Genomic DNA, 26578 nt, shown 5'->3' on the forward strand with positions numbered 1-26578 from the left:
ATCCCAGACACACACACAAAAAAATAGAAAACAAAAAACAGAAAAATGACAACTGCAGACCTTTATGCCTCCTTTGCTGGCAGAGTGGTTCAAATGAGTCCTGTATGCTGTTATGCTGTTGGTAGGAATATAAAATGGTGCAGTCACTATGGAACAACTAATGGTTCCTCAAAAATTAAAAACAGAATAAAATATTTAGGGATAAATCTAAATAAGCAGGTGAAATACAATGAAAACTATAAAACATTGAAGAAAGAACTGAAGACACCAGAAGGATCTCTAATGTTCATGAACTAGCAGAACTAATACCATGAAAATGGCTATGCTACCAAAAGCAATCTACAGATTCAATGCAATTCACATCAAAATCCCAATGTTATACCTCACAGAAACAGAAAAATTAATCTAAAATTTATATGGAAACATAAAAGATCCCAAATAGCTAAAGCAATCCTGAGCAAAAAGCACACTGGAGGTACCACAATACCTGACTTCAAATTATAATACAGAGCCATAATCACAAAAATAGCATGGTACTGGCACAAAAAGAGACATGCAGGCCAATGGAATAGAAGACTCAGAAATAAATCCGTACGGCTACAGTCTTCTTATTTTTGACAAAGGTGCCAAAAACATACACTGGAGAAAAGACAGTCTCTTCAACAAATGGTGTTGGGGAAACTGGACAGTCACCTGTACAAGACTGAAACAAGACCACTACCTCTTCATCCTGTACAAAAATCAATTCAAAATGGATCAAAGATCTTAATATAAAACCATAATCTTTAAACTAGGGGAAAACACTGGAAGACAGAGACATAGGCAATTATTTTCTGAGTAGGACTCCAATTGTTCAGGAAACAAAAGCAGGAACTGACAAATGAGATTGTAACGAATTAAAAAGCTTCTGAACATCAAAGGAAACAATTACCAGAATGAGCAGACAACCACAGAATGACAGAAAATCTTTGCCAGCTATTCATTGGACAAAGGATTATTATCCAGACTACATAAAGAGCTCAAAAAAATTAAACACCAAAAGAAAAAATAATCCAATTAATAAATAGGCAAACATATTAGTTCTCAAAAGAAGTACAAATGGCCAAGAACTCATGAAGAATGTTCAACAACCTTAATCATAAGGGAAATATAAATCAAAACTATACTGAGATTCTATTTCACCCCAGTCAGAATAACTATCATCAAGAAAACAACCAATAACAAATGTGGGAGGTGGGGTGGAAGAAGGAATCTTTATTGTTTTGGCTGTATTGGGGTTTGAATTCAGGGCCTTGCACTTGCTAGGCAGACATTCTACAACTTGAGCTATGCCTCCAGTCTGGGAAAAAGAATCTTCACACACTATTGGTGGAGATATAGATTAATGTAACCACTCTGGAAATCAATATGGAAGTTCCTTGAAAAACTACAAATAGAACTACCAAGGGACCCTGATGTGCCATTCTTGAGCATTTATACAAAGTTGTGTAAGTCAACATACAACAAAGATACCCACATGCCCAGGTTTACTGCAGCACTAGTCACAATGGTCAAGTTGTAGAATCAGCCTAAAGTGCCAACAACCAATGAATGGATAAAGAAAATGTGGTATGTATACACACTAGAGTATTAATCAGCCATAAAGAAGAATGAAATGAAATCATGTCATTTGCAGGAAAATGGATGGAACTGGAGATGTTAAGCGAGATAAGCCAAGCTCCAAAAAGCCAAATATTGCATATTTTTGCTCACATATGAAATCTAGACATAAGATGAGGGCTGGGGTTGTAGCTCAAGCAGTAAAGTGCCTGCCTGGCAAGTGTAAGACCCCTTCAAATGCAAGTATGCCCAAAAATGAAAACCTAGACATAAGATGATGATAATGTAACAGTAATAATGGGACATGAGTGTAAAAGGACTGTCTGGTGTGGGGACCAGTGGGAAGGTGTAGAGGGAGAGGGGAGGGGGTAGGGGGGTGAACATGATCTAAGTGCATTAGATAAATGTATGAGAATAGCATATTGAAGCCCACTAAATATTGTTTTAAAAAGGGGAGAGAAGTGAAGGGGGTTAAGAAAGTATAACAGAAGGGATAAAACTCTTCAAAGTACATTGCATGCACATACGGAAATATCACAATGAAAACCCCTGTGTAACTAATTTATGCTAATAAAAAGAGAAAGAAACTGGGTGAGTGAGCCAGAAGGTGAGTGGGCGGGGGGGAGGGAGGGAAGGAGAGGGAGGAAAGGGATAAAGAGGGAGGGAGGGAGGGAAAGAGAAAGAGAGAGGCAAACATACATACACAAAATTGAAAATAGAATCACCAGTAGGATTTAGCAATCCCACTTCTCGGCATAGTGAAAAAAAAGGATCTCCAAGGAATATCTGCACACACATGTTCATGCAGCATAATTCACAACAGCCAAGAGGTAGAAGCAACCCAAATGTCTATCCACAAATGAACAGAAAAACAAAATGTGATAAATACATACAATATATTAAAGGAATATGAACTTAAATATATACTTTATACATATTTAAAAGGAAGGAAATCTTATCATAATGTACTTGGAGGACATTTTGCTAAGTGAAATAATCCAGTCACAAAAAAAGACAAATATTATACGATTTCACTTACATGAAGTATCTAAAATACTCAAATTTATAGAAATAGAAGAATGGTGGTTGCCCAGGGTAGAAGGGAATGGGAAATAAGGAATTGTTGCTTAATGGACATATATCTAGTTTCAAGTTTTGCAAGATAAAGAAGTTCTAGAAATCTGCTGCACAACAATATGAATGTACTTAATATTACTAAACTGTATACTTTAAACTGGTTAAGAAAGTTAAATCAAGCCTAACCAATTGTATATATTAAATATGTACAGTTTATTGTCTATCAATTGTAGCTCAATAAAACTATTAAAAAATAATCTGAGGCAACAGGAAAGTTAAAAAAATAGCTAGATAGGAGTTATTGCTACAAAAGCACTAGCTTTTCTATGTGCCTAAACATTTTATTTTGTCTTAGTTTTATAACTCAAAAAACAATTTCATGTGCTCTCCTCATTTAGATTTTGATACTCTTTTTTTTTTTTGGCAGTACTGGGGTTTGAACTTAGGACCTCATGCTTGCTAAGCAGGTGCTGTACCACTTAAGCCACTCCGCCAGTCTCAATTTTAATACTCATTTTTTTAAAAATTGTGAATTGCTGCTACTATTTCCCTTTAAAAGATTCAGAAGACAGATTTAATCAAAACTATGCTAGGGATTTGCTCAATGTAGAGCTTGTACTTGCAACCAATATTCTGACTCCAAGCTAATGATTTTTCCACTTCAACAACAAAGAAAAATGATTCCATTCATAATAGCAGTAAAAATATAAAATATTTGTGAATTAATTTAATACACATATATAAAACATAAAATTAAAGGGCTTTATTTGAGGAAACAAAAGAGGAGTTGAATAAAACAGAAACCTTATGTATTTGGTTGGGAATACTGCATTTAATAAAAATGGTCATTCTTTTCCTATTAAATTATAAATTTAACAGTATTCCAACTGGAATCATAATACTGTATAAGATGTTATGAAATGGATTAAAAAATATTTGTAAAAGTGGGGTGTCATGGTGTAACCTGTAATCCTCAGGAGGATGAGGCAGAAGGATAATGAGTTTGAGGCCAGCATGGGATACATAGTGAGAACCTATGTCAAAACATATTGAAAAAATAAAATGGCCAAGAATATTGGGCCTAAAAGAGGTAGGTGCTATAGTCTGGGTGTTGAATGTCCCCCAAAGGCCTATGTATTAAAGGCCAGGCCCCCAGGATGGTGCGATTAAGCACCTTTAAGAGATAGGGCCTTGTAGGGAGGTCCTTAGATCATCTGGAGCAGGTCTTCAGAGGTATTTTGGGACCCCAGTCTCTCTTTCTTCTTCTTGACAGATGATATAAACAGTTTGCTCCATTATGTGCTCCACCATGATTTACTGCCCTTGCCAGAGGTCCAAAGCAATAGGACTGCCCAATCTTGGACTAGAGCTTCCACAACAGTAAGCCAGAACAAACCTTTGCTCTTTATAAGTTAATCAACTCACTCATTTCATTATAGCAATGCAAAGTTGACTAATACAGAGGGCTTAGTCTTACCAGATATCAAAATGTACCATAATAAACAATAATCATGGGGGGGAGGGGAGAATAAAGGAGAATGATGGAGGGGGTAAATTTAATTGTGATACAGTGTAAGAACTTTTGTAAATATGTGTATGTGTGGATAAATACACACATACATACAGCCAAATTTAATAAAAGACAAATTAAGCACAATATATTAGAAATCAACCATTTAACATATTCTACCATGCTATATGGATAGCAATAAGCAAGCAATCCAAGAAAATTTAACTCAGACCAAACATTCATACTTCATACTGCATACCACAATAAACCCTGGGTAGATTAAAATATTAAATATTAAGAAAAAGTATTGAGAATTAAAATGTAATAACACATTTAAATTTACTATTGAAGATAAAATATACTAGTTAAGCAACAGAAATAACAAAGGAAAAGATAAATACTATTATACAAAATGTTAAAATCTCCATCCCTCCCTTCCTTTCTTTTTTTCCTTCCTTCTTTCCTTCCTTCCACCCTACCCGCTGCTCTACCACTTGAGCCACACCCCAAGCCATTTTTTACTTTCTACTGGTTCATACAACACAAACAAAATAAATAACAACAGCTTATTCAAAAGAAAAACACATGGGAAAAGTGATATTACAAAAGTTCACAATAGCATTATTTATAACTACATGCTAAAAAATACCCTGGAACTAATAAGAAAAAATAATTAATGTATGATACATTAATTCAGTCATGAATGATATATAAAAGAACAATAAAGATGTGAAAAGGAAAAAGAGTAAACAATTCTATCTACATTTAGGATTATAACTATGTAAAAATTACCTATCTTACAAACACCTAATGTCAAATGTAAATATAAATACATGTAGGAAAAGTTCATGAAAGAAGACTTCTAGATAGGGACGGCAAATTAAAAACAAACAACTACTTTTACATCCTCCTAAAAAACTATTAAAATACCAGTAAATTCTTGTTTTGTTTTGTTTTTTTGAGACATAGTCTTGCTATGTAGCCCACACTGTCCTTAATTCTCCTGCCTCTGCCATCTGAGTGCTGGGATTACAGGCGTGTCTTACTATCCCCAGCATAAAAAATGCTATTTTTAATATCCTCAGAAAGTTAAAAAAATATAACCACAAAAATAGAATATTACATATAAAAAAGGATATTCTGAGAACAAAAAGAAGCTTTTTAATAATAGTTTACATGAAAAACTCAATAGATGGACCAGAAGATAAATCTGAGTTATTTCTATAAAGTAGAGCAAGAAGACAAATTAAAAATATGAGAAGATAAGAAAATGATAGGGCAGATCAAGAAATCCCGTTATCAGAATAGCAGTTCTAAACAAAAGAGGAAAACAAAAAAATAAAAAAATAAAAAACAAAAAAAAAAAGATTAGAAAAAATAAAAGATTAGAAAAAACAAAAAAATAAAAGATTAGAAATCATCAATTTAATAATTTAAAAACTTGGCAAATCAGAAAAGACAAATTTCTCATAAAGGGCTCAACACAAAACACAAAAATAAATCCCCAGCAAGGCACATGATTGTGAAACTTCAGATCAACAAAGACAAAAAAATCTTATAAGCTTTGGGAAAGAAAAAATGGTCATATAAAATGGTATAGAAATAAAAATGGCTTTAGACTTGCTAACAGCAGCACTGGAAACTAGATAATTCTTTAAAATTTTGGAAGGAAAACAATTTTTAATTTCAGAGTTCTATAGGTCTGGCAGAGTGGCTCAAGTGGTAGAGTGCCTGCCTAGCAAGCATGAGGCCCAGTGTTCAAAGCCCCAGTATGGCCAAAAAAAAAAATCAGACTTTCACTTTAAGCTGGGTGCTGGTGGCTCACCCCTGTAAGTCCTAGCTACTCAGGAGGCAGAGATCAGGAGGGTCTTGGTTCAAAGCTAGTCCAGGCAAATAGTTCATGAGACCCTATCTAAAAAAAAACCCTTCACAAAAAAGGGCTGGTGGAGTGGCTCAAGAGTTCTATACCCAACCCTAACATCAAGTGTGAAAGAAGCATTTTCAGACACTCAAAATTTTATTTTATGTTTATTTTTTAAATTTTTATTTATTTATATTCACATATGCATACAATGTTTGGGTCATTTCTCCCTTCTTCCCCCACCCCCTCCCTTCCCCTCCATCCCCTTGCTACCCGGCAGAAACTATTTTGCCCTTATCTCTAATTTTGTTGAAGAGAGTATAAGCAATAATAGGAAGGACCAAGGGTTTTTGCTAGTTGAGATAAGGATAGCTCTACAGGGAGTTGACTTGCATTGATTTCCTGTGCATGTGTGTTACCTTCTAGGTTAATTCTTCTTGATCTAACCTTTTCTCTAGTTCCTGGTCCCCTTCTCCTATTGGCCTCAGTTGCTTTAAAGTATATGCTTTAGTTTCTCTGCGTTGAGGGTAACAAATGCTATCTTGTTTTTTAGGTGTCTTACCTATCCTCATACCTCCCTTGTGTGCTCTCGCTTTATCATGTGATCAAAGTCCAATCCCCTTGTTGTGTTTGCTCTTGATCTAATGTCCGCATATGAGGGAGAACATACGATTTTTGGTCTTTTGGGCCAGGCTAACCTCACTCAGAATGATGTTCTCCAATTCCATCCATTTACCAGCAAATGATAACATTTCATTCTTCTTCATGGCTGCATAAAACTCCATTGACACTCAAGATTTTAAAACAGGGTTTTACATCTCCTATGTACCATTTTTTGAGAGGCTGAGAATGTGTTTTACCAAAATAAGGGAGTAAAGAAAAATAAAGGGACAAGTACCCAAACACTGGAAATAGGAGACACAAGAGATGGTGATAGTGAAAGGCAATCCAAGGATGCAGTGTGCACCAGAGTACAGAGCCCCAGTTCAGACTTAAGATAGGCCAAAAGGCTCTACAAGAGATTTCTTCTGAAAGTAGAGACTGATGGATCTGAATGTCCTTAGAGATTCAGACAACTGGTAAAGAGTATAGAGCTTAAAAACTGTAAGTACACAGAAAACTAAGCTAAATGAAAAAAGGAGGGCAAAATCAGCTGAGGAAAAATAATGTAAAAGAATGAAAATTAAGACAGTATGTAGTCAATGGCTCTGCTGTAGATTTCATTATTTACAGAGTCACCATGATGTAAGTGCTGAATAATTACCTAGCAAATATAATTTGACTATACCAAGGAAAGATGAGAAAGGTAAGGGTAGGAAGAGGGGAAGAAGAGACCTAGTGCCCTATCTTTAATAGTGGGAAATTAAAAAATACTGCATGAAATCTGAAAAATTAAGTAGAAGCAATATAACTACTTATAATGAAGAGATGGATAAACACAAGGTAGGTTGTAAAGAAATTCTCTGATGGTAAGACTCCTATTTCAGAAGGGGTCCCCAACCCATTCCTTCCCCATGTGAGGAAGGAATGCTGCACAGAGAGGCCAAAAAGAACCAGACAGGCCTTGCTGGGTATCCTCACTTAAGTCTGTTAGCATTAGACTACACCTTTTTGTCCAATCATATTTCGACATGGTTGTCTATACTTCATTTTTGTTGTTATTGTTGAACTCAGGGCCTCACATTTGCTAGGCAGGTGCTCTACCACTTGAGCCACTCTGCCAGCCAGTTGTTTATATTTTAGTCAAGCCCATCCTAAGTCCCTGTAAAAACTCAAAGGACTAGCCAGGTGCTGGTGGCTCGCACCTGTTATCCTAGCTATTTAGGAGGCAGAGATCAGGAGGATCGCAGTTCAAAGCCAGCCTAGACAAACAGTTCCTTAAGACCCTATCTAGAAAACAACCTATCACAAAAAAGGGCCAATGGAGTGGCTAAGGTGTAGACCCTCAGTTCAAACCCCAGTACTGGAAAAAACAAAACAAAAAAACCAAAGGAGAGGGTTCTGGAGCTCCTAGACTGCAGACTGCTGAACATGTGGAGGCTTACAGGAAGTCAAATGAGAATTCATTCATCTGCCAGGAGCAGCTCCATGGGGATGGAAGCTCCTGGCTCCAGACCTTTCCAGATCTTACTGAGTATCTCTGCATTTCATTTCTTGCTTATTCATATCCTTTAAAATACTCTTTATAATAAACTGGTGAATGTTAAGTAAAGTGGTTCCTTGAGTTCTATGAGCTGCTCCAGCAAATTATTCAAGCCAGAGAGGGATATGGGAACTTCAACTTGCAGTCAGTTGATCGGAATTTTCAGATTGGGTCAGAACTGAATTAAATTTGAAGATACCTACCTGATGTCCACCGTAAAATTGCTTGCTTGATTGCTGGTGGGAAGAAATTCACATACCTTTTGAGGTCACAGAAGTTTTCTGTATTGATGTGGTGTGAGAACAGGAAAAACAGATACTGTTGTTCCCAGACATACAGTATATATATTGATGAGTAAATTTTGAACAGGCACATAGCCATAATGCTCATTTTCTGTTGTTTAAAAAGCTTAGAATTCTTTTTTCTTGGGCCTAGGGTTTAAACTCAGGGCTTTGTACTTACAAAACAGGCACTCTACTGCTTGAGCCACACATCCAGTCTATTTTTGCTCTGGTTATTTTGGACATAGGATCTTGTGAACTGTTTGCCCGAATTGGTCTTGAACATCAATCATCCTGATCTTAGCCTCCAAGTAACTAGGATCATAGGCATGAGCCATGGGTGCCCAGCTGGTACTGGGGTTTAAATTGAGGGCCTCATGCTTGCTAGGCAGGCAGTCTTAATACTTAAGCCACTCTGCCAGCAGAATGTAATGCTTTTTAAACTCCAGGCTATCTCCACAATTTATTTCTTTTGGGATAGAACATTTTACAACTGTAACTCAGACTCAAGGATTCACGCTGAATTGGCAAATTACCAACTATATACAAACAGAAAAAGAAACTAGGTCCTTCAGGAAGATCAATTCACCCACCTGGTGAAAGAAGTAGGTAACAGCAAGGTCATTGTCATTTAAGAGGATTTCTTCTTCTGTTGTAAAAAGCCACTTTCGAATAGTCAGGCAGGTGCCTGGCACAGCAGATGTATAATTCTGGACGTAGAGTTTATGAGGAAATTCATTAGGTGCCAGCTTACGCACTGATGACAAAACAAAGAAAGCTGTAGTGAGAGGATGTATAACGGAATTCCCTAGTTTAAACTATGCAATGCAAGGCAGATCAAGAATAGTACGTTATCACTAGCTAGAACATCAGCTCAAATTCATCATGGAGCACAAAATCACCATGTGTTTAGTCAAATCTATTCCTCCCAACTGTGACTATGGCCAGTCAAGCCTCAAACTGACCGAAACCTATCACTTGAATGGTAGATCCTTCAGTAAACATGATGACTCTGCATACACCAACTCCAAACTCAAAGTACTTGATTTACAATCTGGCTACAGGTGATATCCACTGAACACGTTCAGAGCAAGCCTCTCTTCTTACCCAGCTATGAGGCATTCAGAGTCTCTCCTATGGCCATTCTCAATGAACTGCATTTATGTAAAGAACTAAAAGACTCTTCCCACCCCACTCCTGAAACCCTAGGGCATTCACCACAGTTGAAAGTATAATTCTTCTTAACAGCATACGGTAGGACAAAACACCACCACTTTTAATTTCTTCTTTCTTTTTTTTTGGCAGTACTGGGGTTTGAACTCAGGGCCTTGCTCAAGCTTGCTAGGGAAGCACTTTACTGCTTGAACTACACTCCTAGCCCTTTTGGCTTTAATTATTTTTCAGATACGGTCTCTCAAGCTTTTTGTCCAGACCAGCTGCAGATCTCAATCCTCCTACTATGACTCCAACCTAGCTGGGATTACAGCTGTATCCTACCATATCCAGCTTATTCTTTGAGACAGGTTTCTGACTTTTTTTTTTAACTTGAGCTGGTCTAGAACCACAATCCTCCTATCTCTGGTCCCAAGAGGCAGGGATTATACTTTTTTTTTTTTCACTAAGTAATCCAGGCTGGCCTCAAACTCATAATCCTCCTATCTCAGTCTCCCAAGTGCTCCCAAGTACTGCCTTTCCTGAGTTTTCCTCTCTTAATATTTACTTGGCTTTATAACACTGCAAACACAGATTTAATATTTTTCATTTTAGTGAAATTAAAAGGTTAGAAAAGGATAAGATTAGAACCCAAATATCCTGGTACCTAGCCAATCCTTTGTGACACAATTTATACCTTCCTACTATGCTGCTGAGGGTTGGGAAGGAAAATAATAATAGGGAGATGGCTGCTTTAGGGGAATCAGTTACTCTACTTTGTCCTAGGATGGCAAGACAACTGAAATTTACCAAATTCTCCTCCTTCTGGGAAGAGAAAAGTCTGATCAACTAATGTTTCTATGTCACTTCTGGTCTTGGCCCTGTATGCATGTGTGATACAGAAGAGACTCATAAATATAGAAACCCATATAATTTAGAGCAAGCCCACAGACTTCACCTCCTCTTTGTGATTTCAGTGTAACCAATGTGACTGTGATACCACCCCTAGCTTTTATAAAATGAGAGACTTTCTGTCATCATGCAATCAAATTTTCTAGAAAGAGGAAATCTATTCACACAGAAACTTAAATATAAGAATTTAAACAAAAGCTTTTAAGCAATATATCTTTAACTTCTAAAAAAAAAAAAAAAAAGCCATTCCTAAAAGTCTTTACAAAAAGCATAAAGTACACTGAAACCACATTGACTAAACAGAACATTCTCTTTTTAAGGCTATTTCATTGGAATATATTAACTTTGAACCTCTGATATAAAAGAACCTTAAGAAAGTATCTGATTCAGCACTAGGTATAACTTATACATACTGACAAAAGAGAAAAAGAATCAACAGTTACCAGGTATCCTGATGACCAGGCTTGACAGGATTTGCCTGGTTCGCTGGTTAGACAGAGTCCTAATGAGTGGGCCCACCCCTTGTCTTCAAGCTCTTCTCTGGGAAAATAGTTTCTATCCAATAGCATTAAAATAAAATACTCCCAAACAAAACTTAATAGCCACTAGCACTTACCAAAGGAATGATTGATCACTTCAAATAAGGCAAAGTAATTCACTGTTGTACTGTCCATGCCAACCTTTGCTGCAATAGCCTAAAGTTTAAACAGGATAGAATGGCTTCAGCAAAACTAAATCACACAATGCTGTGGAGAAATGTGTGTACATACGTGTGGAGGTGGGTAAAGGGAGAGGTTGTGATATGTTGGCTTCATAAAAACTATCATGGTCCATAACTATTCTTAAGTGTGCATGCATACATACATACATATATATGAAAGGAAAAACAAAACACCTGCCTTTGACTCAAATAGCTATGATCTCTGAGTTTCTCTCTTCTAATACAAGCTGATAATAATTTCTCCTTAATACCAGGTTTTCCTCTTGAAATATAACTTCTTTCCACAAAAGTTTTGTTGTTGTTTTGTTTTTGCAGTACTGTAGTTTGAACTCAGGGCCTCACACTTGCTAAGCAGGTGCTCTGACACTTGAGCCACTTCCGTCAGCCCCTTACTCCCATTTTTTTAAAGACAGGGTCTCTCTCTACTACCTTTGTCCATGCTGGCCTCACCACCCTTCTGCCTCTGCCTCCCAAGGAGCCAGGACTACAGACATGTACCACCATGCCCAAACTGTTTTATTTGCTTTTTTTAAGAGACAGGATCTTCCTAAGTTGTGTAGACGGGCCTCAAATTCCTGGGATCAAGCGATCCTCCTCCCTCAGCTTACAGAATAGCTTGGACTACAGGTGTGAACTTCCCTGCCTGGCTTGATTGTTGAGCTTAAAACACTATTTTGTCACTCTTATTCAGGTTTCACAAATTGTCTTTATTTTTCAGATGACCTATGTTCCAAACTGGGGACTTTTAGGCAACTTTATTTCCTAAGAATTACCATCATCAATAACCACATGAAAAAAGCAAAATATTGTAAAAAGAGGCACGTTAAAAAAGGATCAGTCCTTTTCTCTAGGAACTAAGGACCTAACATGGCAAATAAAAAAGAAATTGAAAGATTCCATGTGCAAATAAATAGAAAACAGAAATTATCTATAAATAACAAAGCACAAAGCAAAAAACAAATAGTAGTAACAAAATCCCCTTTAAAGAGCAATCCCAATATAAATAAGGTATTAATTGAACAAGAAAAAACTGTTGAATGTTAGCATGTCAGCAAACCAAATATGAGCATATCCCTTCTTCCCATATCTGCTCACATATCAGGCCTAGGGTTCACTGCTAAAGTGGTGTAGGAACTGCACATTGTTAAGTGTTCCAAATCACTATTCTATACCATACTGGCTAGAAACTGATATGCTCTCAAGGTTTGAAAAATGGCTTCTATCTAGAAATCTAAGCAACAGGATAGGAAGAAAAGTTTAAAAAAACAAAACAAAACAAACAAACAAAAAAACCCTAGGCCCTGCTAAAGAAACATTGAAAAAAGGCAAAGAAAATAAAACATCAGCAAGCAATAAAAACAAGCATTTTTTTTCTTACAATTACTCCATCAGTATATTGCTTCAAAAATACCTCATATCCTTTGCAATGGTATATAGGAGATGAATAAATGAGGGATAATTTTTTTTGTGTTGCAAAGGAGAACTAAGCATTAATACCACTTGTCTCCCTAAAAATCTTGATCAAGGTGGAATTAAAGACAAATGAAAAAGCTTTCAAGCAATGATTATACCCAGTGCCTATATCATGATCTTAAATCCATTTCTCAATAAAAGGAATCAGACTCCATGAGGAAATGGCTTATTCTGGGTCTAGCGTAGGAAATGTATAAAGATGAGCCCAGGACATCTTGTTATACCAAGGATGATACTATAAACTAATGGATTGCATCAAAAGTAAATAGGACCAGCTGTCAGATTGGCTTAAGTTGTAGAGTGCCTGCCTAGCAAGCATGATGCCCTGAGTACAAACCCCAGTACTGCCAAAAAAAAAAAAAAAAAGGTATATAGGAGCAGACATGAAGGAGCTTCCATTGGCCAAAAATAGGATAACTTGAGCATCAAAAAGATGGTAATATGCTACTGATTAAGTCATATTTTATTTCTAAAACCACACAATACTAAAAATATACATAATAATTTCTCATTGGACATCATAAGAATCAACTAGGAGACTGGAGTGTGGTTTAAGTGGTAGACTGCTGGCCTAGCGAGCACCAGACTCTGAGTTGAATTCCTGAGTTCAATCCCCAGTACCACCAAAAAAAAAAAAAAATCAACTAAGGCACCAATTCTTCACTCTAAGAACTAACAATAGAAGGAAAAACTTGAAGATTTATCTCTTTCCTATAAACAGCATTTTAGGATAACTAAATAGCCTTAGTTGATAAGGGAAAATAATTTATAGAAGAAACCTAGTTATGCAGAGAAATGAGAAAATTAGAAAGTCATTGCAACCATTATGACATCATTGATTAAGGCAATAGTCATCGATAGATACGCTCATTTGACAAAAGATCAGTGGAAAACTACAAGGAAGAGAGCAGGTAATAATCACCACCAAGTCTACCATACCAATTAATCTTATTACCATTAAAAGTGGATAACTAGATATTGTGTATTGCCTGTTAAGAAGATGATCTATATACCACCAATTGTGAATATTCATATTGAAAAAGCAGAACCTGAATGTAATCATGCCTCCAGAGTATATTTCCATTTATAGAATATAGAGAGAGATAGAAGGACATAGTAAAAGACACTATGAAGAAACAAACAGATTAATTCAGAATGTGGGTCGTTGTACAGGACAATGACCCAATTTCTGCAACAAAACAATGGCATGGAAAAGAAAAAGTTGGGGAAGGAAAGGGGAACTGATCTATATTAAAGCAAATGTGATATAAGGAACTTGTTTGGATTCTTTTTTTTTTCTGGTACTGGAGCTTGAACTCAGGGCCTTGCACTTGCTAGGCAGGTGCTCTACCACTTGAGCCATGCCTCCAGTCCCAGATCCAAATTTTTTTAAAAAGCCACTTTTGGATAACTGGAAAAATCTGACTATGGAATAGTTATTAGTTAATACTAAGAAAATAGTGCTAAATTTTTTAGGTTTGATAATGGCATTTTTTTTAGATGTATACTGAAGTATGTATAGGTCTAATAACATTGGGTTTTGCTTTGAGAAGATAGAAGCAGGACTGGTAGAGTGGCTCAAGTGGTAGAGCACCTGAGTTCAAACCCCACTACCATCAATCAATCAATAAATAAATAAATAGGCAAAGGAAAAGGATACATGATGCAAATGTGGCAAAATCTTGATAATTATTAAATAAGAGTGATGAGCGCTAAGGATACAGCTCAGTGGTAGAGACAGCTCGACTAGCATGTGCAAAACCTTGGGTTTGGTCCCCAACATCACAAAAAACTATATGTAGATCATTACACTATTCTATTTTCATGTATGTTATAAAATTTTTTATAAGGAAAAAAGGAGGGATTAATTATAACTGCTATACCCAGGGATATTTACTGCATATTTCTTTTAAGGAGGGCAAAGTATTTTCACATTAATAATAACAATTTAATAAACTTATTGTGCACCAATACTCTAAATGCACATTATATATATTAACTCAATCTATCTTTCTTAACCTCACATTATTCAATATCAAGTTTAATTTACCTGATATACTTGGTCTGTAGTGCTGTTCTTTTTAACTCTGACAGTAACTGTTGTTCCATCTGGTAATGCTACTCTCAGCTCTACATCAGAAACACCATTGTAGTTCTGAGGGAAAAGATACAGAGAAAGAACTTTGACTAGTAAATTCTCATTCTCCATGTAACATGCTAGTTAAACAACATCTATCATGTAATAGAGAGGAAGTAAGTTCCAATAAAAAGGGGGAAAAACAAAACCTTAGTATATTTAAAAGTCATAAAGTTGACTTTAGGCTGTAGCAGAAGTTAACCTTTAATATGAACAAGGAAAAAAAGAAACATATTGAAGTCAATATGTTCACATTTCAAAACAGAAAACTGTGTAAAGCAGTCTAGGTCAAACACAGAGATTTTTGGTTCACTTACATCACCCCATTTAGAATTCACAATTGAGAAAGAAAACAACTGAAAGCAGTAGTGTCAACAAATATTTCGTATTTTGTTTTTAATGGTTAGGCATACAGATTGGCTCAAGGGGTAACCTTCCTTTCCAAGCCATGAAATAATCGGACATCTTTGAACGAAAAAAACAGATGAGACTCAGGGATCTGAGTTAGTTTGATGCCCAATTTTCTTCTAGTAAAGAGTAAACAATTCTTGGCAGGGTGTGGTAGCTCAAGCCTGTAAACTGCAGAGATCTCTGTTCAAGGGCTGCCTAAGTAAAAAGTTCAGCAAAAAGACCTATCTCAATTAATGGCTGAACAAGGTGGTATGCACCTGTCTTCCCAGCTGGGATACATAAATAGGAGGATCACAGTCCAGGCTGACCCAGGCATTTCTCAAAAATAACCAAAGCAAAAAGGACTGGTATCACGTCTCAAGCAGTGGAGTACCTGACTAGCAAGCATACAGCCCTGAGTTCAGCCCCCAGAATGGTCAAAAAAAAGAATTCTTATCTTCCTTAATTCAAAATTTAAATACTACTGACTAGGGTTCAATAGTAGAGCACTTGTCTAGCATGAGTAAGACCCTAGGTTTGATCCTCAGCCCTGGAAGAAAAAAAACTTACTGCTTTTAATAATTAACATGTTTCTCTAACCTTGCAACTTTTATTCGATAGAAATAACTGTCTAGGAATCAGCTCATCGTCGCTGACTACTTAAAAATTACTATTCATTACCTAAATCTACTCTAAGTATTACAGTACTCCCCTTTACCCACAGAGGATGTGTTCCAAGATCCTCAGTGGATACCTAAAACTGTGGTAGTACTAATCCTGTAATTTAAGGCTGTTCCCATCTTTGCTAAGCACTTATCACAATCACAGATGTAACTTCTGCAGTTTAAGGTATTATAGGAAAACTAGAATGAAGTTTTTTTTTTATCATTCTTTCATAATTTCATAGAAGATTCATTCTTACCATAGACCTTAGCAACCTCAGCATATAATTTTTTCTTATTATTGAGAACTTCTACCTTTTGAACTTAAAGGAGCATTCTACAGCTTCTCTTGGGTATATCTGAGTGGCTAGCATCACTATTCTGATGCTTTGAAACCATTATTAAGAGTTACTTGAATATAAGCAATGTGACACCAGGGGAGTCAATCTGATAGGTAGCCCAGCTAATAAGTGACTAACAGGCAGGGAGTGCATACAGAGTGGGTATACTAGACAAAGGATGATTCGGGTCCCAAGTAGGACAGCATGAGATCGTATGAGACTTCATTATGTTACTCAGAATGGCACACAATTTGAAATTTATGAATTGTTTATTGATGGAATTTTTATATTTAATATTTTAAGACCATAGTTGACTGCAGGTAACTGAAACTGTAGAAAGTAAAACCATGGATAAGGAGGAACTGCTATACTTAATTATAAGCCCCTGTGTACAAGAAACTTATAATATAGTCATGAAAACAACACATATACATATAAAATAATTACTGGAAAATATATTAGCATTGCATACACATTCTTCTATTCAAATAATATTTATTAAGCACTTGATACTGTAGTAAGGCACTGGGAATATAAAGATGATCAAGATTTAGCTCTTACCTACAGGTAGCTCATACTCTTATATGCTAAAAATATAAAGTGACAAACTGATTACATGTACAAAAATTAGAGAATGAGATAGCAATATGGTGATAACTGAGTGGTACTGACTAATACCACCAAGAAGTTCTTGGTGGAATGAAAAATTGATGACCTGAGTCATCAGGGAAGACTTCAAAGAAAGTTGGACTCGGCACTAGATCTTAAGTGATACATATGAAAACAAAGTAGAAGAAATATACTTATTTGGAGCTTACTACAATTCAACCCACAGTCATTGTCTTTATTTTTGCCCACACAGGAATTGAGGAGTCACTGAAGGAGGTATTCACCTACCTCATCTGATTCTGACAGGAATTCCTGCATGATGTCACTCTCACCGATGACTCGTATTGAACACACTGTGGAAAACAAAGATACAATCTAGCATAAGGTCCTAAAATCAAGAATATGAAGTCAAGAACATACCAAGATTTAAGTTTAAATCATCACTAGCAGGCAATGATAAGGTAGATGTGGTCCTGGCATATGAGATTTTAAGGCATGACATTCATCATGTGATCTAGACACAGGAAAAGCAGAAAACCCAAAGATGTAGTTTGCTAAAAAAAATATAAAACATACCAGAAAAGAAAAATAAAAGTACAATAAACCTAACTTTTCAGTCTATGTGGCCTACTAACATGTTAAAACAACAGAACATGGGGGAAAGAGGCATGAAAAGCAAAGGTCAATTAAGAATAGCCAAGCTGAGAGTAGTGAAGTATGCCTGTTATCCTAGTACTTGGGAGGCAGAAGCAGGAAGATCTAGAGTTCAAGGCCAGCCTTGGCTACATAGCAAGATTCTATTTCAAAAAACCAACATAAATAACTTTTTTCTTAAAAAAGGGCAAATCATATATAAAAATTGAAATACAGAAGGACAGGCTGGAGGAGTGATCAAGTGGTAGAGCACCTGCCTAACAAGCATGAGGCACCAAGTTCAAACCCCAGAACTGCAAAAAACCAATCTATTCGGTCTAGAAACAGGCTAGTCAGAGAACAATAAGCATTTAAAGTCACTTTGGAAAAAAAAAAAAAAAAGGGTAACTAATTAAGTATTAAGCTCAGTGTATCATTCTACCTCATTGACTTTAGTTCCAAAATGATAATCAAAAACAGAAGAGCTGGGTGCAGTGACTCACATCTATAATCCTAGTTACTTGGGAGGCAGAGATCAAGAGGATCATGGTAAGAGGCCAATCAACTCAGGCAAAAAGTTAGTGAAACTCCCATCAACTAACAAGTCAGGCATGGTGTGATCCCAGTGACTGGGAGGCACAGTAAAAAAGACTGCAGTGGACAAAATAACTAAAAAGTAAAAAAAGGCTTGTAGTATAGCTCAAGTGGTAGAGCAGTGGGGGAGGGGGAGGAAGGAAGAAAGGAAGGGAGAGAATGGAAAGCAGGCAGCTAAGTAGCTAATCATATAAATCTAATAAACTTAATTTCTTTTTTTTTTTTTTTGGTGGGACTAGAATTTGAAATCAAGGCTTCACACTTGCATAGCAGGTGCTCTTTTTTTTTTTTTTCCAGAGAGAACTTGCTTTTTTTATTAGTGTATATAAATAGTACAAAGGGGTCTCATTGTGATATTTTCATACACAAATTTGCTTTTAAATGCTTGGTGATAATTTCAAAACTAAGTAAAAAGAGATCACTTACAAGTAACACTGAAAATGATCATAGGTATAATCTCATTGTTAGTACAATTTGTTTTGAAAGGAATCTTTCCATTTACAAAGACAGTAGTGATATGCTTATCTGTAAAACACTCTTTGAACATGCATTTTAAACAAGTTTATCAAATGTATACTAAAATATAGATGGTACAAAGATATTTATTATAGTAATAGAAAATGTTAACTGCTTTCTTTTTTTTTCTTTTATTATTCATATGTGCATACAAGGCTTGGGTCATTTCTCCCCCCTGCCCCCACCCCCTCCCTTGCCACCCACTCCACCCCCTCCCTCTTCCCCCCACCCCCTCCCTCTTCCCCCCACCCCCTCAATACTCAGCAGAAACTATTTTGCCCTTATTTCTAATTTTGTTGTAGAGAGAGTATAAACAATAATAGGAAGGGGAGAGGCTTTTTTTTTTTTTTTTTTTTTTTGTCTTTTCTTTTTTGGTGCTGGGATCGAACCCAGGGCCTCACACATGCTAGGCAAGCGCTGTACCACTGAGCTACATCCCAGCCCTGCAATAATAGGAAGGAACAAGGGTTTTTGCTAGTTGAGATAAGGATAGCTATACAGGGCATTGACTTACATTGATTTCCTGTGCGTGTGTGTTACCTTCTATGTTAATTCTTTTTGATCTAACCTTTTCTCTAGTTCCTGGTCCCCTTTTCCTATTGGCCTCAGTTACTTTTAAGGTATCTGCTTTAGTTTCTCTGCGTTAAGGGCAACAAACGCATAGCAGGTGCTCTACCACTTGAGCCACACCTTCAGCCCGAAAGTTAATTTTTGACACTCTCTTGAGGATGGTAAATTATACTGATGGCTTTACTTCATTTGATTAAAAAAACTGTGCCCTTTCTCACTTCCCTAAGGCTGTTGTTCAGAGGCAAGTCCATGTTAGGAAAAGCTGAAAACAGAGAAAGAAGTTCTACTACATTCTATGAAGAAAATAGTTTTCCTTCAGGGATAAGGCTCCCTACCAAAGTATTCTTTTTTAAATTAACTACGTCAATTAGTTCTTACACAAGCACATAAGGACAAAGAATTGCTGAATATCACAAAAGACCATTATTCTAATATTTTAAAGACATGCCTATTGCATAGCTACCAAGTTATCTAATTCTACAATGTAGCAAGGTCTCTTCTCTGAGTCACCAAGATTATCTTATTCAGGAGATCTACATCATTTCTCTGCCTTTCTAGAGAACAATGTATCAGCATCCACATCCACAGACTCCTAATGCATCATTTGGAAGTTTCAATAATTCCACTTTTAGCTTGCTTAGAACAAGGGAGTTTAGATTACCTACAACTGAGCAAATCTATCCAGGAATAACTGTAAAAGGAATAGAGTTTTCATATAGAATATCACAATAAGCCAAGAGTCATTATAATGAAAATATCTTAAATATTGTCCACTTAATTCCCAAATCAACACAGCACATTGTTACGTCTGTTTGTATGTATTTGCTGACAAATAATATAACCCTATTAAAAAAGGTCCATTAAGAAACATCAAAATGCATCAAAACTAATATTCATTTTTTACGTTGCTAAGTGCTTTGGGAAGTCAGTAATACTAATACCTTACTGAATATTTCAGTCTTGCCTTCAGAGATCAGATCATTATAGTCAGAAATTTGAATTAACTTTTACTATTGAGTTTTAGGAAACATCTATGTGGTTTGCAATATATACCTAGAATCCATGTCTACTCAGGATAGTAGAGTTTAATAGACTGGCTTACCTTTTTCTAGATACTCTTCCAAACCCCGACGCCGGGCATCTAATTGCTGTTCTGATAATGAGAACGGCCACTTTCCTGGAAGTCGAGGAAATGTAAAGTTGGCAAACTCTCTCTTCAGGTTCTGGTGTAGGATGGCAAACTCCCTGTACCGCTTAGAACACAACTGCCTCCCTGCCATGTAAACATTGTATACCTGATAAGAGAGAAGAACAAAGAAAAGCTTACTTAGTACAAAATAAATCACAGAATCATCTACAGTGAGGTTCAGAAGGATATTGGTTAGGTATATTCCTATGCACTGAACAGGTCACTTTAAAATAAAACTTACTTTTAATAACATGCCAAAAATTATATGTACAAGAGAGTTACTCCCTTCAAGGGAGGCATGAGCTTCTTTTTGCTAATAAAATTATCTCCAACATACTTCTAAACATCTTTCAGAGGCAATTATCAGTTGTTTTTGTTTGTTTCTTTTGCTTTTTTGTGGGACTGGGATTTGAACTCAGGGCTTCATGCTTGCCAAGCAGGCACCCTACTGCCTGAGCCACATCTCCAGTCCATTTTACTCTGGTTATTTTGGAGATGGGCTCTCACAAGCTATTTGTCTAAGCTAGGCTTGAACTGCAATCCTCCCAATCTCAACCTCCCAAGTAGCTAGGATTATAGGTATGAGCCACCAGCACCCGGCAATTATCAGTTTTTAAGAAAGGACTTTATTTTCAGAAAGCTTAAAATCTCAAAGCCAATGTGTACATATAGCAAATGAACAAGCAAGCAAATAAGGAAGGAGATGAAAACCTAGGAGTGATTATAAGGCAGTGTGACTGATGTGTATGTATAGCTCAACAGGTTCTACAGTTAATTCTAAAGAAAAGGCCTAAAAATGGTATCACAAGGGCATTTTTGTTAGGAAGTGGATGCTATAAAAAAAGCAAAATAAAAGCCAAGACTTTTTTTCTTTTGAGACAGTACCCCAGGATGGCCTCAAACTCTCAATCCTTCTGCCTCAGCCTTCCAAGTGCTGGGATTACAAGTATGTACCATCATGCTTGGCTTTCTTCATGTCTGACTTAGTCTTTTTCATTTGTGTGCACTGTGAATATCTTCTATTTGTCACTAGTGTTTTCAGAGTTTTTTTTTGACAGTACTAAGGGTTGAACTCAGGGCCTCACACCTACTAAGCAGGCATTCTACCACTTGAGGCACTCTGCCAGCCTTTGTGTATTTTCAAGGTAGAGTCTAGCAATCTATTTTGAGACTTGGGTCTATTTTGAGACCCAGGTTGGCTTCAAACCTCAATCCTCCTGACCTCTGTCTCCTGAGTAGTTAGGATTATAGATGAGAGTCACCAGTGCCCGGCATGTTTTTACTTTTTTTTTTTTTTTTTTTTGTGGTACTCGAGACTGAACTCAGGGCTTTGAGCTTTACCACTTGAGCCACACCTCTAGTCCTAGCACTAATTTTTAAAATTTTTTTTGAGAGGTACTAGAGTTTGAACTCAGGACCTCACACTTGCTAAGCAGGCACTCTTACTGCTTGAGCCACTCTGCCAGATCTTTTTTTGTGTTGGATATTTTTGAGATAGGGTCTCCCAAACTATTTGCCCAGGGATGGCTTTGAACTGAGATCCTTCTGATCTTTGCCTCCTGAATAGCTAGGACTACAGACATGAGTACAAGCACCCAGCTCCTATTACTCATTTTTATAAATAATACTTTTTGTGTCTACGGAAACCTTTTTCTAAACTCAAGATCTAAAAACTATTTACTGATATTTTCTACTTAGAACTTTTAATTTTTTGATTTGTCACTGAAGTCCTTAGTTCTTCTGGAGTTAATTTTTCTGTAATACAGTCTCACTGATATTTCTTTTAAATCTAAGAATATTTAAAATCAACTTTTAACTGAATTATCCCTAAATAAAAATATTCTGTTTTTATAGGATAACCCAATCTGGAGACTTCTGAACGGTCTGTAATTAACCTCTTACTACAAATAATAGAAAACTGGACACAAAATAGAACACAACTGCTGTAGACCCTTGGTATCTGCCAGTATGTGGTTCTAAGAAGATTAAAGAGGAAAAATAGCATGTGCTTGGGATACACAGTTCAGTACTATACTGTGGATACTTGACTCATTTTTCCCATGATGCTGTCCAACTTCCACCAAACACATCACCTTTCAACAAATCCAAACTTTTTACTTTATCACTTTAAGTAAAAGCACATTAACCTTTACCATGCTTTTGGGCACCATTTGCTTTTTGGGAGCATATTTTCACAAAATTAAAGGCAGGGAAATTCAGCAGATCACACATACAATTTAAACACAACTGACAATACAACAGGGATGACTGAGAGCTATATAATATATGAACAGGAATTAAAAATTTTTTTTTAATTTATTTTGACTTTTTTGAAAAATATTTTCTTTTGGCTGGAGGTGTGGCTCAAGTGGTAGAGTGTCTTTCTAGCAAGTTCAAAGCCCTGAGTTCAAACCCCAAAACCACCACCAAAAAACAAAACCAAAAAATGGTCAAAACCATGTGTAACAAATTCACAAATAAAACAGGATTACTATATTTTCCAGATATTGGACAACAGGGAGCTGAGAACTGTGATCCCTGAGAAAAGGGAAAAAAAGATGATGAGTCTGGAGGTAACTTTTTTTTTTTTTTTTGGGCAGTACCAGGGTTTGAACTCGTGGCTTTATGCTTGCTTAGGCAACTTACCACTTAAGTCACTCCACCAACCCTAGAATGGCTCAGTTAAGGCTCTGAGTTCAAGCCTCATTACTGCAAAAAAAAAAGAACTGGCCTGGCCTGCCTAAGGTATGACACAGGTGTGGCACTGAGTTGAACAGAAGACTGAAGTTCAAGGAGTTCAAAGTATCTAGAATCTGCAGGACTAAACACAAGAGGGAGCTAAAGAGCAGAAATTCACATTGGGTCACCTTGAGTTTTGACTGAATAACAATCTAAGGAAAGAACTTAGAGAAGGAGAGCTGTAAATGAACAATTTTTACCCAAGGTATGGAACCATTCAACTTCCCTCCAAACAGAACACAGACCTCCCCGAATCTACATGGAATTCAAAAGGGAACTCAAAAAGGCCATGTTTTAGGGACAGGACTGAATTAGCTCTACAGTAAAAGCTGTTCTAGCTGAGAATGTAGCTCAGTGGTAATGCACTTGTCTAGCATGCCAAGGCCCTGGGTTTTATCCCTAACACTTAAAACTTTGCATTTGCTGGGGAGAGGGGCAGGAGCTATTCTAAATTACCCTAACAGGATTTAAAAACAAACCTCAAAAGGGATAAAATAGTCTGTACATAACTGCATGCCTAGAAAAAAATTCCAACTCTCTTTAAAGGAACATTAATAAAATCTAGCATCTAAAAGCACTAAATTCACAATATCCAATAACCAACAAAAATTAATAGACATGAGTGTGGGGATGTAGTTCAGTGGTTGAGTATTTGCTTAGTATGCACCAGGCCCTAGGTTCAATCCCCAGTACTGTAAAAAAAAAAAAAATTAATAGACATATAAAGAAGCGTGAAAATTTCATCTATTACCACAAGAAAGAACAGTAAGTAGAAATACTTAGAAATGACAGAAACAAGAGTTAGTGGGGCTGAAGGTATAACTCAGTGGTAGGTTATGCGCCTAGGTGAGGCCCTAGGTTCAATGCTCAGCACAACACACACACACATACCCCAAAGAAAAGGAAGGAAGGAAGGAAGGGAGGGAGGGAGGGGGAGAGAAGGGAAGAAGGAAGGAAGGAGAAAAAGAAAATGAGTAGGCAAGGACAAGCAGTAATTATAGGCTGGTTGTGATTTAGGAAGCTGCAAGAGCACTGCCAGCATTAACACAAGGAAATATCCCACTTATTTCCAAGTCTTTTCCTCTGAGCAGCTAATGCACTCACAAGAAACACTAAGAAACACAGAAAACAAGGAACATGGCATGGCAAGAGACTAGAGATAGTCTTTCCTTAATGGCCCAGGCATACAGGAGGTGATCAGCAATGGTTATGGGACACAATAACCACAATGTCCAACCATTCCCTCTCCCCTTCTACTAAAGCAAAATACTTAAGCTGTTGGGAGATGAGCAGCAAACCCTCTCATCCAGAGGGTACAGGCAAAGATCCACTGCCTCTGCATAAGGAGTAAAAGCAAAATACTCTGCACTCCTGGGGAGTGAAAGGACCACATTAGGCCCAAGTTCGTACACTGATAACAAGGGGTCTGCTATACCTGGGAAGGGAGTGAAAACTCACAAAATTAACCACAGACATAAGGCAGAGACAGTTTGGCTACAGTAAGGAAAAAGGACAAAAGAACTAAGAAACAGGGACAAAGACTCCACCTAAAACTAAAGCTGGATCAGACAACATCTACCTATACCATGAATCTAGTCCAGGTAAAAAGCAAGAACAATCTACCAATGGCAGTGGGCAAAAATGTAGAGAGAAAACTTGTCTATGGTACAACCATGCAGGGGTAGCTGATAGCTGAGAATCCCAGAAGCCCGCCAAATCCCCAGGCCCCACTCTAAATTACAGGTAACAGCAGCTTGTCTACAATAAAGGTAATGACAGCTACAACAAAACACAAACAAAGCTTAATTAATTGACTCAACTCCCTGATAGAAAAGGCTTGCCCATTTCCAGGATCAAATACTATTTATCTTAGTCTCTACTGTTCTACAGTAGACATAATCTACTCCTATGTGTAGGAGTAGACTGTGTAGGAGTCAATTAAATATGACAGGACAAAAAAAAGTAACACTTATGTGAGATAAAGGAGTTTCAGAAATGACGCAGACATTGAAATTACCAGGGACTTTAGGATAACTGTGATTAACACTTTAAAGGACCTAATGAAAAAGGAAAAGGTAGAAAACAAGTATGAACAGATGAGGAATGTTAGCAAATATGAAAAATAGAAGCAAACATCAAAGGAAATGATAGAAATAAAAAGCAGGGTATGAGAAATGAAGAATTTTTCCACAGTCTCATTGGTAGACTGGATACTTAAGAGGAAATAATCAGTTAAATTAAAGACAGGTCAATAAAAATGATCTAAAGAGATGAAGAAGAGCTAAAACATAATAGAGCATCCAAAAGCTCTAGGACAATATTAAATGGTCTCAAGTATGTATATCTCAGAAAGACAAGAGAAAAACAACAGAGCTGAAGAAATATTTGAAGACATATTGGCTAAAAAACCTCTAAAACTAATAAAATATATCAAACCACAGATTTCCTAAACAGGATAAATACCAAGATAAATACCTAGGCATACAAAGATCAAACTTATAAAAATCAAAGAGAAAAGAGAAAACTGTGAAGATAGCCAAAGGGATTAAAATATTATAGAAAGAACATTTGAAAGTAAAACAAGCAAGCAAACCAGAAGACTGAAATGGCATTTTTAAATTACTAGAAGAAAAGGGGAGGTATCCCTATCAACCAATAATTCTATATCCTATAAAAATATCTTTCAACATAAAAGTGAAATGAAAAAAATTTTAGACCAAGAAAGGCTAAAAGCAAAGGCTAAAAGGATTCATTCCCTATAACAGACCTGTAACACAAGAAATGTTAACTGAAGTTCTTTGGACAGAGGGAATATAGTGCCAGATGGAAACTGGATTTACACAAAGTAATGAAGCACACCGGAAATGGTAAATATGTGGCTAAATATAACAGTAATCTTTTATCATTTTTAATCTCTTTAAAAGAAATTGTTTGGAGGCTGAATATGGTGGCTCAAACCTATAATCGTAGCTACTCAGGAAGACAGATCAGGAAGATGGTGGCTCAAGGCCAGCATAGGCAGAAAGTTCAAGAGACCCCATCTCAACCAATGGCTGGATATGGTGGCACACAACTATCATCTCAGCTATACAAGGAAGTACAAATAAGAGGATCAAAGTCCAGACCAGCCCATGTACAAAGCGAGACCCTATCTCAAAAATAACAAATGCAAAAAAGGGCTAGCGGAGTGCCTCAAGTGGTGGTGCATTTGCCTAGCAAGCATGAGACCCTGAATTCAATCTGAATTCAACCCCCAATACCACCAAAAAACCAAAAAGTAATTGTTTGGGCTGGGGAATAGCCCAGTGATATACCCCACTTGCACAGTATGCACAAGGCTCTGGGTTTGACCCCAGTACCTAAAAAAAAAAAAAAAAACTGTTTAAAGCAAAGATAACAATGTAACATAACAAGGCAAATGAATGATAACACCAGCAAAAGATGGGGGGGGCAGATGAAATACATTCTA

At 36.7% G+C, this 26578-nt stretch overlaps 1 protein-coding gene across 2 annotated transcripts in view; it reads right to left on the reverse strand.

Moving 5' to 3' along the window:
- Snx27 (sorting nexin 27) overlaps positions 1–26578 on the reverse strand; it is an 86473-nt gene that overhangs the window by 18180 nt on the left and 41715 nt on the right. For both annotated transcript variants that reach the window (XM_074048095.1, XM_074048096.1), the window contains 5 exons: positions 20284–20476; positions 17157–17221; positions 14780–14884; positions 11152–11230; positions 9065–9228 (listed from right to left, as the gene is read on the reverse strand). In XM_074048095.1, coding sequence (XP_073904196.1) covers positions 9065–9228; positions 11152–11230; positions 14780–14884; positions 17157–17221; positions 20284–20476 — 606 coding nt within the window. The remainder of the gene's footprint in view (positions 1–9064; positions 9229–11151; positions 11231–14779; positions 14885–17156; positions 17222–20283; positions 20477–26578) is intronic.

Source organism: Castor canadensis, chromosome 11 (genome assembly GCF_047511655.1).
Source record: "Castor canadensis chromosome 11, mCasCan1.hap1v2, whole genome shotgun sequence".
Taxonomy (NCBI): Eukaryota; Metazoa; Chordata; class Mammalia; order Rodentia; family Castoridae; genus Castor; species Castor canadensis.